This window comes from Protopterus annectens, chromosome 2.part0, assembly GCF_019279795.1.
Source record: "Protopterus annectens isolate FY-2018-M chromosome 2.part0, PAN1.0, whole genome shotgun sequence".
NCBI classification, from domain to species: Eukaryota; Metazoa; Chordata; order Ceratodontiformes; family Protopteridae; genus Protopterus; species Protopterus annectens.
Genome location: NC_056728.1, coordinates 376,062,713 through 376,082,381, shown reverse-complemented (window position 1 = coordinate 376,082,381; position 19,669 = coordinate 376,062,713). Strand labels below are relative to the sequence as shown.

At 41.0% G+C, this 19,669-nt stretch overlaps 1 protein-coding gene across 2 annotated transcripts in view; it reads right to left on the bottom strand.

The window, feature by feature from the left end:
• DMRT1 (doublesex and mab-3 related transcription factor 1) overlaps window positions 1–19,669 on the bottom strand; it is a 2,140,563-nt gene that overhangs the window by 710,920 nt on the left and 1,409,974 nt on the right. For both annotated transcript variants that reach the window (XM_044060825.1, XM_044060824.1), the window contains one exon: window positions 556–727. In XM_044060825.1, the coding sequence (XP_043916760.1) occupies window positions 556–727 (172 nt within the window). The remainder of the gene's footprint in view (window positions 1–555; window positions 728–19,669) is intronic.

Genomic DNA, 19,669 nt, shown 5'->3' with positions numbered 1-19,669 from the left:
TTAAGGCACTTAATACACTTCCTAAAACCACAGACCTTTTCTTATGTTTAGCCACATTAGCTATATGTCACTAATACAGCTAACAATAGCTGTCAATTGTCACAACTGTAACACTAACCAACAAACTAACATAAAAGTAAGACGGTGATGTCAGCAAATAAAAGCCAAGGCCAAATGGCTGCCTAGACCACAGAGTGGAGAAGAAAACAATTAACTATCTAATCTGACTAATCAAGATAGAAAACTAGCAGTCAGATCAGATCTGACTTTATTCTGAAAAAAAAAAAAAAAAACAACAAAAATAGTGTAGTCTGCAAAAACACTTTAGGAGATATTATTTCAATCAGCAGCAAATGAGTTCTGGAGAACTGCAGAGGTGTGGTGCATTGAGAGTCAAAGGAGGAGTCTGAACTAAAAATAGCTTGGCAAATACAAAGAAGACTTCTGCCTTTCGTTATCAGTATCAATTTTAGAGTGGACAAACTGGATTATTAGATAGTTTTATTTTGTTGCTAGGTTAATGAAATACCAATACTGTGAGTTCTTCACACTTACCACTTGTCTTCACTTCACAGTATGAAGGACTATCTTCAAATGTGTATATCTGGGGTACACAGGCAGCAGTGCTGACACTTTGCCCAAGGTATGAAGCAGCAGGATAATAGGAATGCATTCTGTATTGAGAAGCCATATTGTGACTAGGCAATCGGGGCTCAGCAGCCTTCATCTGTGGAAAAACAGGGAGATCACAAGACACACATAGTTACAGGCATGCTTTTTAACTAGAACTTAAATAAAGCCATTTATATTATGTACACTAGCCTACATTATGATGAGTGATAATGAAAGATTCAGCTCGTCACTCCTTTTGCTGCACATTTTTAATGCACACTAGGCACATTTTAGATGTGTATTAAAACATGCATCTCATTAACTACTCTGCTTGTTACTCACACCTTTTGTCTTCTATTCAGACTCCATAATACATTAGGCAGATGCATTCCGACTCAGCAAGCACAGCAGTCTAAGCTAGCTCCATTAGTACTGAGGTTACACACTAGGCTATGACACAATCAACCAAGGTCCATCCAAGTTGTGGGCCTGAAACAAGAGCTAAGCTGGCTAGGGTTAAGTGGAACTGAGTAGCTGATGCCCAGATCTTCTATTCTGGGTGAAGGGAGTAATGTTTTCTGCCACACAAGTGTTCTCTGGTGACAGCAAAACAAACATTAATGCTTTTGTTTCACTGTAAGTTAATAGCAGTGTGAAAAATGAGATAATCTAAATGAGAAATGCAAATGCAAAAAACTGCTTTTCATGTTCAGCTGAATATATTTCCACACATTTACTTTCCATTCTGGTTTTCAGTTGTTACCAATTATGATCCAATCCACAAGTAGTGACAATTTAAAATTTTTGTCTTGAAAACACTTTTTATGGTAGCTATTACTTTTACCATGAAAATCTCAGACTTACAAGCCCTTTCAGTGAATTCTGTTTGCTTGAAGTAGCCAATGAATATAATTTAAACAAAACATTAATTTGCCTGTGATCTTTCTTCATTATTTTGATTGTGTAGAGCTCTTCTTGTACCATGTTCATCAAGGATATTCACTGACAGTTAGGGTGCTACTTAGAACCAAATCTTCTAGGAAGCATTACCTGCTATGGGTTTCCTTGATCCCAAATCTGTAGGACAAAGATTTTTTAAAGTACCCTATCGGGTAGCTTTCTCATATATGAATATAGATGACAATTGTGTACCTGCTCATCCTTAATACTACAATAGTGCACAGAGTGTGCTGATTACCTTTCAATATTCAAATAAAGGCAAACTGGTTAAGCTCCAGAGTGGCATACGATCTTAACAAATGTTAACCCTGCTTATTTTGTTAAGTTTGGGTCTAACTTCAGGCAGTAAAATCTGCCTGTACTGACTCGTAAATGACAGCAGCAGAAATAAAAAGATTTATTTCTGCTTGCTGTCTATGCTGGTAATGTGCCCCCTGCTTCTCAAGCAAACAAGCTGGAATAACCGAATAAACATAGCATCCATTTCCTGTAGGATACAAACTCTGAAACTCAAGGATATCATTATTTACTGATTCAGTCCTCAGTGGTTTGTCTGAAAATCACAGATTTTTATGAGGAACAGACCAAAAATATGAAGCAATAGTCTTGACATCCTGTGAAAATCCAGACAGTTCAGAGGTATGAAAGGTGAGTGTAAATGTAACAGTGCATGTTAACACTATCTCTCTAACAGTGCTTACTGCTCGCTAAGTGTTTTACAACTTTGAAAGCCGGTAACTAGGAGCAGATGAAGCTCCATGTATTGCAACGAATTATAATTATTTCACCGAACATAACCTCAAGTTATGTGTTGTTGACATGGATGCCAAGATTCACCACTCTTGACGTGAATTTCTCAGAATCCATGTCTCAAACACAAATCAATCAGATTATGATTGGTGAATTGATCATAATTCTCTATGTTAAAGACCCTCTTCCTGAGCTAGTATCATCAAGGATATGCTGGGCTACAGCCCAACCATTAGGAGCTTGACACTGTAACTTATTGGTGATAGATGATGAAACCACTCATACCAGATATGAAAGCTGTAAATCAATATGTGTACATATACCTTTAAGAAGCTATCCAAGGGCTTGCACAAGTGTACAAATACTGAGCACATGCAAGCTAGACTGCCATTTTATAGTTAGTTGTTGAGATGTAAGCATGTATGTATGTAAGCTCTGTCTGTTAACTAGTATGTTCATATTTTAGGATACTGCTATCCATCCTGATGTGTTTGTATGTATTAAAGCATCTGGACGAAACCCCAAGCCTTCTTGTTATATGTGTTACAGACAAGTGACATGGTTTCAGAAGCGGCATGTCTAAAAGGACATGGCGTTAGAAGAAGCATACCAAAGGGGCACGGAGTCAGAAATGGCTTGGCTAAAATGACTAAACGCACTTGTTTAGATGCTGGTGGAATATACAGTAGTGGATCATCCTAAAATGTGCAAACTTCACAAAACAGGTCAGAAACAAATTTCAGATATTAAAACTTGCTCAGCACTATTTCTTTTTGCATAATATGAAACGAGGCATACAAAACGTTCTGAATAATTTTTGAATAAACCGATATGTATGATATTGATAAAAATATCTGAATTACTATGAAAATGTTGAAATAAAGTCTGAATTGCATAAATGAATAAAATAAGGGGAAATTACTGCATTTTCACAAAGCATGTGTATTTTTCGTATTAAGCAAAGATATTCGAGTTCTCGGAAGTGCATAAAGTGTTCACATGTTTGTGCAGTGTTACAGTAAAGCTATTTTGCAAAGTACAGCCATTACAAGGCACATTTCACAGAATACAGCCACAATATTTTGAAGAGTTTATTGTGCATTTGAATGTTGTTACAAGTTCATAGAACAGTTTTTGCATACATAATTATAAGGGCCATATTTTCACTGTGTTTGTGTATACTTTGTGGGCATGGCAGACGGATTTTGAAAACCCAGTGCACTTGTGTTTGACAGTAATATTACTAACAACTGGATAGTGTTTGAGCAAGAGTACAACATTTTCATACAGGCTGCACTTTCTGATAAAGATGCCCATACAAAGGCATTCATTCTACTTAATTTAGCCTGGTCAGAAGCTATAGAAAGGGAGCGTTCATTTGTGTATGCACTGCTATCTATACAGGAGAGGAGGAAAATGTGTCATACTGTACTACTGGCTGAGTCAAGGGAGGATCCAGAGTGCTTGAAACGTAAATTTAGACAAATGTGTAACCCCCAGACGAATGTTACAATGGAAAGGCACTTATTTTACACGCAGGATCAAAAGCCTTTTGAAGCGTTTGCAGCATATATAACTGATCTGAGAAATAAAGCTAAGACGTGCAGATTTGGTAACTTAAGGGATAAGCTGATAAAAGACAGACTTGTGTGTGGCATAAAAGATGATGCTGTGAGAAAGATTTTGCAGTGTGACAGCGATTTAACTTTGAATAAGGCCACTTGAGATTTTTCAGATATACAAGCTCAAAGAAAAGCACACAAATATGCTTACAAATGAGAACAGCTCTAGAAGGCACAGTGATAAAGCTCATGTTGATAGTATGCAGCATTTGATTAAAAGAAACAGGCCCAAGCACATGACAGCAACTGTAACCCCTGTAACACTCACTGGTAAACCCAGAACTTTCTAGCAAATTCCAGAATTCGCACAGTCTCAGTGAAGCATAAGAGTGAGTCAGCAAACTGAAAGCATGGGGCCTAATCCAGTTTCTTGGCCAACTGTTATAATTGCGGTGGAAGTCATGAATCTAAAAGGGAGAACTGTTTAGCTTTTGGTCAACAATGCCACAAATGCAATAAATGGAATGATTTCAAAAGGCTTTGTAAATCAAAAGGCCCACATTCTTTTATCAAAAGGGAACATTTTAAGAAATGAGTTGATCAATTAGAAAGCTATGGAGTGGGGCCGCAGCAACTCTTTATGTTGATGGTGTGCCTGTGCTTCATGAAATGGTCAATGCAGCAGATTTAAGGGCAAAGAATTAAGTATTTCGTACTGTACAGATAAATGGCAAACCCACAGAACTCAAAGTTGATACAGGTTCCAAGTGCCATGTTATGTCAGCAGAAATTTGCTAGAGTGTGTAAAGGTGAAAGGCTTGATTTGGCAAGGTGTGCGAAGCTTGTTGCTTATGGAGGTGAAGAAATTCAAACTGAAGGCTCAGTAGTGCTTTCATGTCACTCTTCCGGGAGAAGTTACAACTTATTTTAAGTGGTCAAGAGACACGTTCAGTTATTATTAGGGCTCAGAGACAGTTTGAAAATGGGGCTGCTTTCACTTAATAAGCAAGTCCATCATGTTAGCTTAAAAGACCACTACTCTAATTTTGTCCAGCACATTTTTTCTACCTATGCTGATCTATCCAAAGACAAACTAGGCCAGCTTCCAGCTGTGTACCCCATGAAGTTAGATCCAGAGGTCAGTCCATTTATCAGGCCAGCACGCAAAGTTCCAACAGCCATGCAGTACAGAGTCACAGCCGAGTTAAATAAAATGGTGCGATAAGGTGTGATTTGTCCAGTTGAAACTCCAACTGTATTGGTATCTTCCATGGTGGTAGCTCATAAGAAAAGCTCAGATGATATTAGAATATGTATTAACCTAAGTGATTTGAACAAAGCTTTAAAAAGACCCCATCATCCAATGCGCACAGTTGAAGAAGTCACAGCTTTGATGACAAATGCCACAATTTGTTCTGTCTTAGATACAAAGAGTTCATTTTGGCAAATTCAGCTTGACAAAAAAAACCTCATTGCTCACTACGTTCAGTACTCCATTTGGCAGGTACAGATTTTTGAGAATGCCATTTGGGGTAAATTCTGCAGGTGAAGTCTTTCAATGTGCAAGTAGCAAATATTTTCTGGGTATCCTTGTGCTATTATAGTTGACGACATAGACTAGTAGGAGGTCATGGTGAAGCAGAACATGACAGAAACCTCAGAAAAGTTCTACAAAAGGCACTTCACTTCTTAAGCTCAGGCCACACAAATGCAAATTCCGGCTACGAGAAGTTAGTTATGCTGGTCATTTATTTACAGATACAGGCCTACGACCAGATCCTTCAAAACAAACAGCCATTCTTGAGATGCCAGCTCCAGACAAAGTTCAAGCCCTGCAACGTTTTCTTGGCATGATCAACTACCTAGACAAGTTAATTCCAAACTTGAACCAACTTTCAGCACGGCTCAGAGAGCTGTCACGTAAAGATGCATCCTGGTCTTGGTTAGAGCAACACCAAACAGCATTTGATGTCCTGAAACAGAGAACTGCTAGTCCACCAACTCTCAGATACTATGATGTTCACAAAGCAGTTACACTTTTCTGTGATGCTTCGAAATTTGGTCCTGGTGCAGTCATTCTACAAGAGGATCAACCTGTTGCCTATACATCAAGAACTCTTACCCAAACTGAGATGCAGTATGCCCAGATCGAGAAACAGATTTTTGGCAATTGTGTTTGCATGTTTGAAGTTCCATGATTATGTTTATGGAAGACCTATCCAGATCGAAACAGATCACCAACCTATAGTCACTATCTTCAGCATTCAGCTCCAGCCAGACTGTAATGTATGATGCTGAGATTGCAAAAGTATAATTTCAATCTTGTCTACAAGAAATGCAAACTTTTTTTTCTGACTGATACCTTACCCAGATCGCCCAGAAACACCACTGAACAGCACAAGAATGAGAATCTTGACTCTGAAGTCATGGAAGTGAGAAAGTTTTCTTCCACACGTGTTGATGAGCTGAGATCACACAGCCACAGATCCAGTTTTACAATGGCTCAACCACTTTATCAATCACGGATGGCCATTAGAGCAATCTAGTTTACCATACAGAGATGAGATTTTGTCTGGCAAAGGCATCATTAAGAAAGGTCAGAAACTAATTGTTCCAAAGTCCTTGCAACCAGAGTACATTACTATCTTGCATCGTGATCACCCAGGAACTGAATCTATCAAAAGAAGGGCAAGAGGACTAGTATTTTGGCCTTCTATGTCACAAAACATTGAGAGAGCAGTTTCATCTTGTTCAGTGTGCAATAGTACAAAGCCACATCAACAGAAAGAACCACTTCAGCTTAATCAGATTCCGGAACTACCTTGGTCAACAGTAGCCACTGATATCGTTGAGTGGAATGGTCAACATTATTTGGTGCTAGTAGACTTAATTCCAGTTGGTTCGAGACTGACATACTTCCTAATCTAGCATCCAGTATTGTCATTACTAAGATGAAGCATCATTTTGCTATTCATGGTAGTCTGCACAAAGTTATTTCTGACAGTGGCACGCAGTTTACAAGTCAACAGTTCGAAAGATTTGCTGAAGAATGGGACTTTACTCATGTCACAAGTAGTCCAGAGTACCCACAGTCAAATGGTTTGGCAGAATGCGCAGTTCAAAGTGCAAAGGAGTTACTTGAGTAGCCTAAATGCGATAATAGTGATGTTTTCCTGAATCTTCTGACTCTCAGAAATGTTCCTTGTGATAAACATCTTGGTTCACCTACTCAGAGACTTCTGTCAAGACAAAGCAGAACCACGTTACCAATCAGTAGTCAATTGTTAGTTCCATGAGTCAAGAACAACAGGTTAGTGAAAGCCAATCTATTGAAGAAGCGCCTATCCCAGAAGTCCCACTACAATAAGACCAGCAAACTGCTCAACCCATTACGAGAGGGAGAGGTGATAAGGATGCAAACATCCAAAGGTTATGATCGGATCAGTGTCATGAAGAATATTTGTCCAGAGACGATATTGTACACTGTGGAATCAGAAGCAGCAATCTTTAGGCGGAATCAAAAGCATTTGAGACCGGTGTCCGAGCCTATATCACAGCACATAGCCTGTGAGAAAGTCTCTTTATCTCATAGTGAGTTGTCTGGTGTTTCAATTCCTGAGGAAGTTCCAGAGGACATTCCCGCTCCTGTGATGAATCCAGAAGTTCCTGATATGAGTTGTGCACTGCAGACTGTCCCTTTTGCTAAATTTGGTCCCAACTCTTATGTTACAAATACGGTCAAATCTCTAAACCCTGTAGCAAATATGAAGCAACTTGGACATAAACACTGTGTTTTGTTTCCACTGTATACAGCAATACATGCCTAACTCTAACATTGCTTTTTCAAAGGGCAATCTTTTTAAGAGGGAGGATGTAGATTAATATGTGTGTATATACCTTTAAGAAGCTATCCAAGGGCTTGCACAAGTGTATAAATACTGAGTATGTGCACGATAGACTGCCATTTTGCAGTTAGTTGTTGAAATGTAAGCATGTATGTATGTAAGCTCTGTCTGTTAACTAATTTGTTTGTATTTTATGATACTGCTATCCATCCTGATGTGTCTGTAGGTATTAAAGCATCTGAACGAAACCCCAAGCCTTCTTGTTATAATTGTTAGAGACGAATCAGTGACAAAAGCTATGAACTTAATATAAAATATAGAGCTGTAGGAATGGATTCATGTTTCACAATAATCCAACATACCTTCTCCAGCCATGGGCAAGATGGTCTTGGTGCCATTTAGATATTTTTACTGAATACACTGGCAGTACCTTAGATCTGGTGAAGGAGAGCAGCGATGTGCATTATGTGACAGGGGGATGGGTACTAGCAGCCTGGGATAGTTTGGACTGATGAAAAACCCTAATCTCTGTGATCTTAGTCCTGTTAGTTATAGAGGATGGGCCAAGTCTTATAAGTCTGTTATGGTAAGTACATAACTTTTGCTTTCCATACATTTCTGATCATGTTACATGGAACACTGACAGCATAAGCATATCTCAAGTACTGTAAATTCAGGTAGTCAGCATGTGTAACAAAAAACATTACCAAGCTGTGAATCATCCTTGCATAATCTGTGCTACACAAAGGCATTATGCAAAGATGTGGAAAAGCAAGGTTGAGTGTTTTCAAAAGAATGTGCAAGCTGTTGAAAAGAAATATGAAAAGGAAATGCTTGTTGGTACATTAGAAGGGAAAATATTTGACATTACTTAAACAGATAGGAAAAGCTGGCTGTTGGAAAAAAACGTTGGGAATTTATCAGTTAAATGTGGAAATTAAATTAGAGACAAGTGTACAGTGTAATATCTTGTTAAAAAAACATTTTACAATCTGGGGGGCTGGAAAATTCTTCAAAGAGTTGCACGTAAAAATGTTTAACTTTTTCTGGTCATATGGTGGTACGCTCAAGTCAAAATCACAAGAATAAAGTTCAGTCTTCTTTTTCAAATAGTTGGACTTAAAGAAGTGAATTCTCCTTATATTTTAGTTTGCACGTCTTGTGAGAAGTTAGGAATGGTAAAATAAGTTTACAGTGTGAAAGCATAAACTACAAGCAGTGTAGATACTGAGCAAAGCCAGAGTAATAAGATCCTACATAACTGCCGACCTTGATTTTTTTTACAAGGTTAGAATGTTTGCCAGGAGAATATCATGTACTAATAAAGTCTGATGTTGTGCCATTGGTTCCTGCTTATAGAAAATTATCCAAAGTATTGAGATAGCAAAACTGAAGTGGAGCCAGTGAGAGTACCATCAAGTAAGCAGCTACAGTTAACAGAAAGGATGAAGAGCATGGCACTGCTATGAATAAAGTCAAGATTTGCCAGGGTGGTTATAAATGTTGGCTGCAAACTCATCAAAATCTGGTTTCATCCAGTTTACCCCTACAGAAATGGTATATCACAGAATTCTAGAAAGACTCCAGTGCAATATTGTGGGGAGTTTGCCCTTACCCCTAACTAATATAAATTTGCTTCAGGGATACACCATTTCTGGGAATGGGGGAGGAAATTCAACAAAAATGGGAATTCAGTGGCTTTGTGTTGGATAAATCGGACTGCGCTTGTTTTGCCTTTGTCTTGCTCTACTTGACCGGAATAAGGTGATTAACAGACAGCATTAACTGTTGCTTACAGCTGAAGTAGTAATCTCAAGAATACCAAATGCTAAGGTATTTTCAGTATTAAATGCAACTCACAGTTTCTGGCAGTTAACACCAGATGAACACATCTCCACGTTATGTCATTTAGTAAGCCATTACAAAGATACAGACTCCTTAAAGGTGTTAGAAAAAGGTGTTGCTTAGGTCTGTGCTACTCAAACTGTGGTTCAAGGACAGCTGCTAGCCCATGTGCTGTTTGTTAAGGGTCTATTCTTGTTTTCTCTCTCTTTATATTTTAAGTAAAAAAATGCATTTCATTACTTAAAGAGATAAAATAAAATGTAAGAGTCCCATGGGCCTCCTTAGCCAGGGTATCAGCCAGCAGCAGGAGAGGTAATTGCTTAAATGTACTGACCTTTGAGAGGTCAATTCACTTCAATCAGTTTGCTGATTGTTGGTTTTCGGATGATCTTCCTTACATTACTGTGCAGTATTCTAATAGTTGTAGGTTATCCTGCCAAGGCTAGCCTGATATCTGGTCAGCGAACCAAAGCCAACAAACTTTCTTGATACTTCTTACATCCGACACATGACCTTAGCCCATGGGCTTAAGGATACATATGCGGACATATCAGCATGGGATCCTCAGGCTACTTTGTCACCAGTCTCAAAAAAGAAGCTTCTCTGTCATCGGTCTGAATACCATGTCATTGTGCCACTACCACTGCCAAGACATGGTCAGATAAATGCCCCACTGGGGAACCTCCTTTTTCTTCATATTATTTTTAAGATTTGCTCATGACAGGTAAGAAAGGGAAGTACAGCTGCAGAAGGCAGATTGCATATAAAGACCTCCACACTCAGTGTTTGTTTTGATTATGGACCGAACATGATTATGGTAACTGTAAAATTTGTCAATAAATGTGTCCGCAAGAACTACTAAGGAGACCCAACTCCTCAATTCTGACTCGAACATACCTGCTGAAATAAAGCAAGAATCTACTATATGTTCAACCTCCAATGAAGTGCCCTCTCCCTCGACTCTGTTGCAAGGCAGTATGGCATCTTTCACTCGCATATCTGATGAGACTGTTAACGCCTACCTCTACCAGAGAGAGAGAGAGAGAGAGAGAGTGAGACAGAGAGAGAGAAAAGAGGGAAGCATGGATAATTATTTCAGCGGACCTGAGGGCACATCTCATATCCTAGTTATGGAAGAGGTACCTGACTTCCTTATGGAGGTCTGACAAAGTTTCATGCAATCGTGCTTTGTTAGACCAGACATCCCACCAAAGAATATGCAAGAAACTAAACATGCCTCTTTTCAGCAGAGGTCCCATAAGAAGGAATGGATAGATTTTTTCTCAAGGCTTACAAAATCCAGTCAAATAAGACTAAATAAACTTAACAAGCCTCTCCTTAGCAAAGGTTCCATGAGATGAAATGGTTAGACTTTTCTCAAGGTTTATATAAAACCATCTTATTTTTAAAGCCTCATTCCTTTCTTCTGTCCTGTCTTCTCCTAACCCCCTGCCTTTGAAAAAGCAGCAGGATTCCTCCTCAGAGGAAGAGGAATCTGACTTGGATGATGACTTACTGGTCTATTCCTCACAAATTCTTTCTCCTGGGCAACTGGCCTCTGATGATGAAGACACATTATCACCAGATTGCCGAATGGAAGAGATTTCCTTTGGGGAGACCATCTCCAGAATGATGCAACACTTTGAGCAGGATATTAAACAAGTCTCTGATGTACAGGAAAAGATACCATCAATTACTGGAAGTGGGGGCCTCCAAGCTTTCACCTGTGACTCCAGTTCTGGGAGCCTTTGGATGTTTTTGCTCCACTTCCTCTAATCTGGGTTCATAGCCACCTGCTCCTAAGAAACAAAACATGTTTCACAAAGTACCTGAAAAGCAAAATTCCTGTACAAATGTCCTGTAGCAGACCCTTCAGATTTCTTTCTGTCTATGGATAAACCTGTCAAGCTCATCCCTGTGTCCAATATGTTGCCATCTGACAGGGACAGCAGAGCCATGGGCAGGTATGGCAAAAAAGGGTTTATATTACTTCATCGAAGAGTCATTTCAACGAAGCTGAATTCAACTACCCCAAATCAGTGAACTGAATTTTTGTGCATGTTTACTACCACAAAATAATTCACCAGGGAAAGGGAGCAGTTGGCCAACAGAACTACTTTGCCCTTTTTCCCACCATGATGTGATCTCGGATTTGGTATATGTATTTAGGGGGGTTTGGGGGGTAAAGCCCCACACTTGGGTGGGTTTAATAAAGTGCGGTTTGCGTTCCAATGTGGTGTTGGCCAGGTGATTATTTTTTTTGATGGGTTCGTACGTGGAAATTCAGTTTGCTGATTTGGGGTAGATGAAGTCAGGGTCACTTGAGATGACTTTTTGATGAAGTAATATAGATCAATTCAAAATTACATTTCTTATACAATTTTCTATAGAAGTAATACTACATTATGTATTTAGAAACATAGTAGTATTATTCGATATGGTTATCACAATAAATGACTGTGCATATCATAGTAGATATTTTTGTTTTAAGCACATAAAAACACAATCTAATGAAAATTTTGATGTAGTTGCAGTGTGGAATTAAGTTCTAGCAATACACTTTAGCTGGGTAAAAGCATCAATTTAAAGTGTACAATGTAGATGGAGTTGATAAGTAGATGAACTGAAATCTAAAGCATAAGAAGAGAGAAGTGTGTCAATTCTTTTAACATCAGACAAAGTTTAAGCACAAGAGTGGTGTAGGAAGAGGTTTTATTTTAAATAGAAAGATATATTATTAGAAATGTTAAAAAGGGAAGGCTTGGAATGCTTACATGTTATTCCTTGTTAGAAATTAAGGTTATTGAGGCAGTAGGTTTCAGAGGAATCATGTGAGAAAGAATGAGGGCCTGAATACTTTAGGGGTGGTGATATACTTATCCTGGTGATAAGTAAGAACATAACCAGAATCGGAATAAATTCCTGGCTAAATTTGTGGATTATGAACATAAATGCTAACTTATCTCTATGCTCTATAATGCCACCTAAGTAACCAGACATTTTATTAAATCAAGCTTTGAAGCTGCAAAGTCTCCCTCTAGGGCTACAGCCACTAGTTCGGCCATGTGTAGGTTAGCTTGCCTTTGCCTTCAGTCCTTATCACAGTATGTTAAGGCATTACTTCTGGACTCCTCTCTTCATAAGGACTTCCTTTTTGGGCATTCTGCTGCTGAATATTTTAAAACACTGCAGGAAAAAGGCTATGTCATACAAGACCTGAGGAAAATTTTCTTACATCACTTCTTGCATACCAGAGGTACTATCCTTCAAAATTCACTACTTTTGTCTGCAGAGAACACAAATCCTTCCAAATGGTGAATAAACTTACTAATAAAAGATTTCTTGAGAAACTTCAGTGACATTCCAAGCCAGGGGGAACCTCATTTCTAACTCTGCTTTTAACTATCTTCTGTCTCTCTTTTTCTCTCCTTCCTACCTGCTTATAACTATCTTCTGTCTCTCTCCTTCTCTCCTTCCCACCTTGTTCCACACATTCCTCTTTCCCAAAGGCTCAGCCTAACTGTTCCCTGTCTGAGAATGGGTTACTTCAGACAAATGGGTCTGCTACAAAATGGCTTGGAAAGAGCTCCCATCAACAAAGCAAATCCCCCTCTTTAAATCCATCTCAACTCATTCCTTGGTTCAGGAAATGCTCTCCCAGGGAACGTTGGACCCAGTTCCTCCTCAGGCCCATGGAAAAGGTTTCTACTCAAAATTATTCCTTATCCCAGGAAAGAGGGGACAGACCCATCCTAGATTTGTCTTATCTCAGTTCCTTTCTGGAAGTTAAGTGTTTCAAGATGTTCTCTCTCTCCAGACCCTGCTTCCCCTTCTCCTTCCTCAGACTTTTCTGATGAGACTAGATCTGAAGGATGCATGGCTGCACATCCCTATCCATCCTACCTGCAGAAAATTTCTCACATTTTCAGTCTCAATCACACTTTCAGTTCTCAGCTTTACTTTTTGGCATGTCTACATCACCCAGGGTCTTCACAATGTGCCTTACTCCAGCTATCACCTTCTGCAGAACCCAGGGGATACAAATTTTCCTCTACCTGGATGATCTCTTATTCAGGTTTCTTCCAAAGGAAATCCTAATATTTAATCTCAGATTCACTATATCTTTTCTGTAAAGACTGGGATTTGGTTTCAACCTAAGGAAGTCCTCCCTGATTTCCTCCCAAGACATGATCTTCCTAGGTTGCAGAATGAATACCATGGCAATGACAGCCTTCCTCCAACAGGAGGAAGTTATTTTCATTACCAATTACTTGCAATCCTTCTCCCCTTACCTATGACCTCAGCGAGAGAGATTCTTAGAATCCCAGTGTACATGGCAGCCATGATTCTGGTGTTGCTGTATGTTAGGAAGATTTAGTAGTACTTGAAGTCCCTCTGGTCTCAACACTGTCACCCTCTGGACTTACAAAGCCCTCTTTTTCCATTTCTAATGTGGGAGTTGCACTGGTGGCTATCCCAGGCCAAACAACATAGAAGTTCCCTTCCTAACAGCCACTCTCACCCAGGACCTACACACAAACTCATATGACCTGTCCTGGAGTGGAGGCAAGTTCCACTACAGCTCAGGGGCAGTGGCCACCCAGAGAACTCAAGGAACACATTAAAGTGAAGGAGTGAAAGCTCTCATTCAAGGCCAACAGCTGCTCTCTCCCTTGTGGAGCCCAGGCCCCCTGAAGGTGTTCACAGACAACACTTTGGCCATGTGGTACATCAACAAATAGGGGCTTCCAGGCCTTACTAGCTGTGCAGGTAAGTTCTGATGGCATGGGACATAGCTATAGAAAAAAAACTGTCCTTATAGGCAGTTTACATACTTTCAAAGGACAGTGTTCTTGTAGGTAACCTTAGCAGGTCCAGAGAAGACCCTCCCCAAGAATGGATGAGGCACAGACAGATCATCCTGGACATAGTCCACAAATAGGGTGTGCCTCAGATAGCCTCCAACCAGAAGAGACAACTCAGACTGTTCTGCTCCTAGACCCCTTGTCAGCAGACCTGCAGAATAGACATCATGCCCTTCAAATGGGGGAGAAGTGCCTCCCTACCTCCTGTCCTTCGTTTTGCTCCCAAAGGTACTGCTAAAATTATAGAGGACAAACCCAAATTGTTACTAGTGACTCCCTTTTGATCCAGGCAGCATTGTTTCTCCCTTCTATTCCATTTGGACAGGGGCAACCACTTCAATTTATGCCATAAAGTGGACTTACCCACAGAACAAGGGCTCTCAGCCCAAATCTCTCGATGATAGAATGTTGATTCTGTTCAGATGCCAATTTTCAGAGGATGTGCTATAGGTACTCCAGGAAGTGAGGAAACCTACTTCCAGAATATCCTACTTCTCCAAGTGGAAAACATTTTCCATATTGTGTTACAAGGAGAATGAGGACTCCTATTTGCTAGGTATCCCTACTATTCTGACATACATATGTGAGCTGCTCAGAAGTGGTCTGGCCTACTCCTCCATCAAAGCCCATTTATCTGGTATATATGCTTACCTGCCCTTAAATCCACCTCTGCTCTCCAGAATTGATGTCAATCAATTTTTGAAAGGTGTATTTCACCTCAACCCTTCCAGGAAGGCTATTCTTCTTCACTGGGATCTGAACTTTATTTAGGAAGAACTTACATTGCCTCCATTTGAACTTGCAGCTTCAACTTCACTAAAATTCTGCATGTAGAAAACATACTTGTCACCCTTACTTCAGCTAGAAAAGCTTCTGAGCTGCAAACTCGTACAGTGACCCCTCTTTTCTTTACCTTCCATAAGTATAGGGTCTCCAAAAGGTCTAAGCATTCCTTTATGCCCAAAGTAGTAAACAAGCTGTCTCTGAACCAATCTATACTGTTGCCAACCTTTTTTGCTAATCCACAAAACAGAGGTGAGAAAATCCTTCACTCCTTGGATGTGCATTGGCAGCTGAGATTTTACCTGGAAAAAAAAACTAAATCATTCATTAAGTCTGAAAAAAAAAAAAAGAAGTTATGTACTCACCATAACGTTCCATGCTTGTAGTCCATCTCACCCTTCATTATTACTGATGAGATCGGAGCCGATGCTCGGCTCTGACTCGGCCTATTTACAAGCTCGGAGTCTTCTAGTTGGCTTGTGGCTAGGTAGGTATCCCATGGTGCACCAGTACAATCCCCAGATCTTGTTTGCTGCTAAGAGAAAAAAATAAACATACAGAAAGAAGCCAATAATAAAAGGTCTCCAGTAAATAATAATAACAATATTTTTCTGTCTCCAGATACTTCCAGGAAGGGGGTAGGAGGGTGGGTTCGCAAGAATGAAGGGCGAGATGAACTACAAACATGGAACGTTATGGTGAGTACATAACTTCTTTATGTTCTGTAGTCCTATCTTGCCTTCATTCTTACTGATGGGACAGCGTCCCCAGAACCTTATTCTTGGGTGGTTCAAAGAAAAATACTCCTGAGTACCATGGAACCAAAGGATGCTCTACCCCTGGAGGTTAAATCCAATTTGTAATGAGTAATAAATGTGTGAGGGGTAGCCCAAGTTGCTGCTGCACAGATATTATCAAGTGGGACCCTGACTTGAAAGGCTGCAGAGGTAGACTGAGATCTCGTAGAACGAGCCTTAATTTTGAAAGGTAAAGGCCTACCCTCAGAAGTGTAAATGTAAGCTATACAGCTAGAGATGCAATATGAGAGGGTCACTTTGGAAACTGGTAAACCTGACCTGGATTCGGAGAAGGAAATAAATAATTAATCTGACTTCCTGAATTCCTTAGTCCGGTGCAAATAAAAACACAATTGTCTATGAACATCCAACTGATGAAACCTGTATTCTGCTGCATTGGAATGATTTGGGAAGAACACCAGAAGTTCTATGGATTGGTTCAAAGTGCTATGGAAACAAACCTTGGGGACAAAGGATGGATTAGTACGAAGAGATACTCTGTCTTTCTGAAAAATCAGATAAGGGGGTTTTACAGACAGTGCTTGTAACGCTGACACCCATCTGGCAGATGGGATAGCCACCAGAAACAAGGTCTTCCAAGACAGAAATTTCAAAGGTAATGAATGAGAAGGCTCAAAGGGGGGAGACGTCAATTTAGATAACACAAAATTCAAATCCCATGAAGCAACAGGTTCATGAAATGGAAGTCTTAACAAAGTGGCACCTTTGAGGAAGGTTTTGCATAGCCTATGTGACATCAGATTAGAATCTTGTATGCCTAGATGAAAATTAGAAATCGCTGCCAACTGAACCCAGATAGTGGCAGCCGCAGATCCTTGGTGGAAAAGCTCAGATAGGAATTCCAAAACCACCAGAATGGAGGCGGTATAAGGGTCAACATTCTTTTTCTCAGCCCAGATAGAGAATCTCCTCCATTTACTGGAATATAATCTCCTAGTGGAGGGTTTATGAGAGGACGTTAGGATATGAGTCACGGAGGGTGAGAAATTGTGAAGCCTGACTAGGGATGGAACTGGAGCAGCCAAGCTGTCAGATTGAGGGTGTGTAAGGCGGGATGAAGCGAGCCTGACATGTGCGTCAAGAGATCTGGCACTCTGTCCAGAATCCAAGGATCATCTAGGCGAAGAGGCCCGAGAAAGGGGAACCAAACCTGACGAGGCCAGTAAGGAGTAATGAGGATCAGTTTGCTTCCCAGTTGTTTTGCTTTCTGAATAACCTTGGGTATGACAGGAAAAGGAGGAAAAGCATAAAGGAGACCCAGGGGCCAATCGTGAACAAGTGCATCTCTCGGTGACTCCCCCGGAGGGAGGATGAGGGAGAAATAGCTTCTGCATTTGGCATTGATCGGGTTGGCAAAGAGATCGCAGCAAGGCTGTCCCCATCTGCGGAAAATCTGCTCCGCTATTTCCTGTTTCACATACCACTCGTGAGGCATCAAGACTGCCCGGCTGAGCTTGTCGGCTGTCATGTTGGTTATCCCTGAAATGTGCGTTTCCACCAGAAAACGCTGGGAAGATATCGCCCATTTCTAAACTCAAATGGCCTCTCGACAGAGTGGGTATGATCTGGTTCTGCCTTGCTTGTTGATATACCATACTACCGACATGTTGTCTGATTGTATCGCAATTGTCCCAAGAGGCAGAAGGTCGTCAAGTGCTTGCAACGCCAGGAGCACTGCCTCATCTCTAGAACGTTGATATGCAGGTGATCCTCGTGATCTTGCCATGTGCCTTGGACAGTCCTGCCTAGATAATGCCCCCCCATCCTATCTGTGAGGCATCCGTGGTCACAGTGGCAACGGGTTGGCGAGGGACAAATGAAGTGCCCGTGGTTAACTGGTTGGGTTGAGTCCACCAAATGAGGTCCTTCTTGCAAGAGTCTGTCAGCAGTAGGTGATAAGATAATGGTAGATGTTGAAAGGACCACTGGGACGACAGAAGCCACTGAAGAACCCTCATGTGTAGTCTGGCTAGAGGCACTAGTATTATGGTGGAAGCCATGGTCCCTAGCAGCTTCAGAATAGTCATGGCCTTGACTTTTTGTAGGGGGGGAGATGTCGAATTTGAAGAACTAGATTCTGTGCCCTTTATACCGGAAGATGAGCCAACATGTCTACTGTGTCTATCTTTGCACCAATAAAAATCACAAATTTTGAGGGCAATAATGCAGATTTTGCCCAATTGACAGAAATCCCCAAATGGGCACAAAGTTGAATGGTAGCATCCCTGGTCTGAAGAAGCAGATGTCTGGTGGGGGCGGTCAGGAGCCAGTCGTCCAGATACGGAAACACCTGGAATCCTTGATGTCTCAGGTGAGCTGTCACTACTGCCATACACTTGATGAACACCCTGGGGGCTGTGGTGAGACCAAAGGGCAGAGCATGAAACTGGTAATGACTGGCTCCTAGCCGGAAGCGTAGATGACTCCTCGACGTAGTGGTAGTAAGCGTCTTGGAGGTCTATTGAGCACATCCAAGTGTCTTTCCCTAGTAACGGAAGTATAGACTGCAGTATCTCCATCCGGAACTTGTCCTTCTTTACTGATTCGTTGAATCTGCTGAGGTCCAAGATGGGCCTCTAGTTCCCTGTACGTTTTGGCACTAAAAAAACCTAGAGTAAGTTCTGGATCCTATTTTGTCTGCTGGGATGGTTTGGATGACTCTTTTTGCCAGTAACTTGTTGACCTCCACAGTTGCCTGATCCCTGTGATTGGGTGGAACATCCGGGATCCTCTTTGGAACATAAGGTGGCAGAGAAAAGGATATGACATAACCTCTGGTAATAATTCTTTGTACCCATTTTTCTTGAGTGATACTTAGCCAGGCTTCTGGATACAAAGAAATGCGACCCCTGACCGGCTCCAGAGAAGCACAGTCGGGCCCCACATCAGGAGTGCTGGGCAAGGCCGACCCCGAAACGAATCATGGCCTCCCTGGTTTTGCAGTCCGCCCCTGCCTCTAGGGCGATGTCTACCATTTCCTCCTCCTCTGACTCTGAAGGAGGAGTCACCCTGTGCATCTAGGAAAAACCTCTGGGACTTCTTGAACCACATTTTACCACCTCTCTGACCCTTAGGGTATGGTCTAGAGTGGACAGTAAAATGTACTCCCACGGCAGAGAGTGTTTTTCCTTCTTGTTCGCACCGGGTGAATGTGTCCTTTATCTTGGGTCCAAACAATGAAGAACTGTTGAAGGGGGCATTGGTAAAAGTAGACTTGAACGGTTCAGCAAAATTACACAAATGCATCCAGGAATGACGTCTTAGGGAAATTCCTGAACCCGTTGCTCTACTCACTCCATCGGCTGCATATGAGATAAGCCTCATGGACGAGTTGACAGAGTTCAATGTGGACAGCTGGGCAGACACCTTGTCAGGGACTCCCTCAGTGCATGTACCTTGTAGAGCATCTCCTAACTCCTTAAGGAGATCTCTCTGAAGCCTTGTGAAGTGTGTAAGGTAGTTCAGCGATCTAAGAGTAAATGCAGCTGACAAGAAGATATGCTTTCCATATCTGTCCATCGTTCGAGACTCTTTATTTGGCGGATGAACAAAAGAAGGAGAAGTTTCCGCTAGCTCCTTCTTACTGGCCGCTGCCACCACCATGGCATCTATAGGAACATCTTTAGACA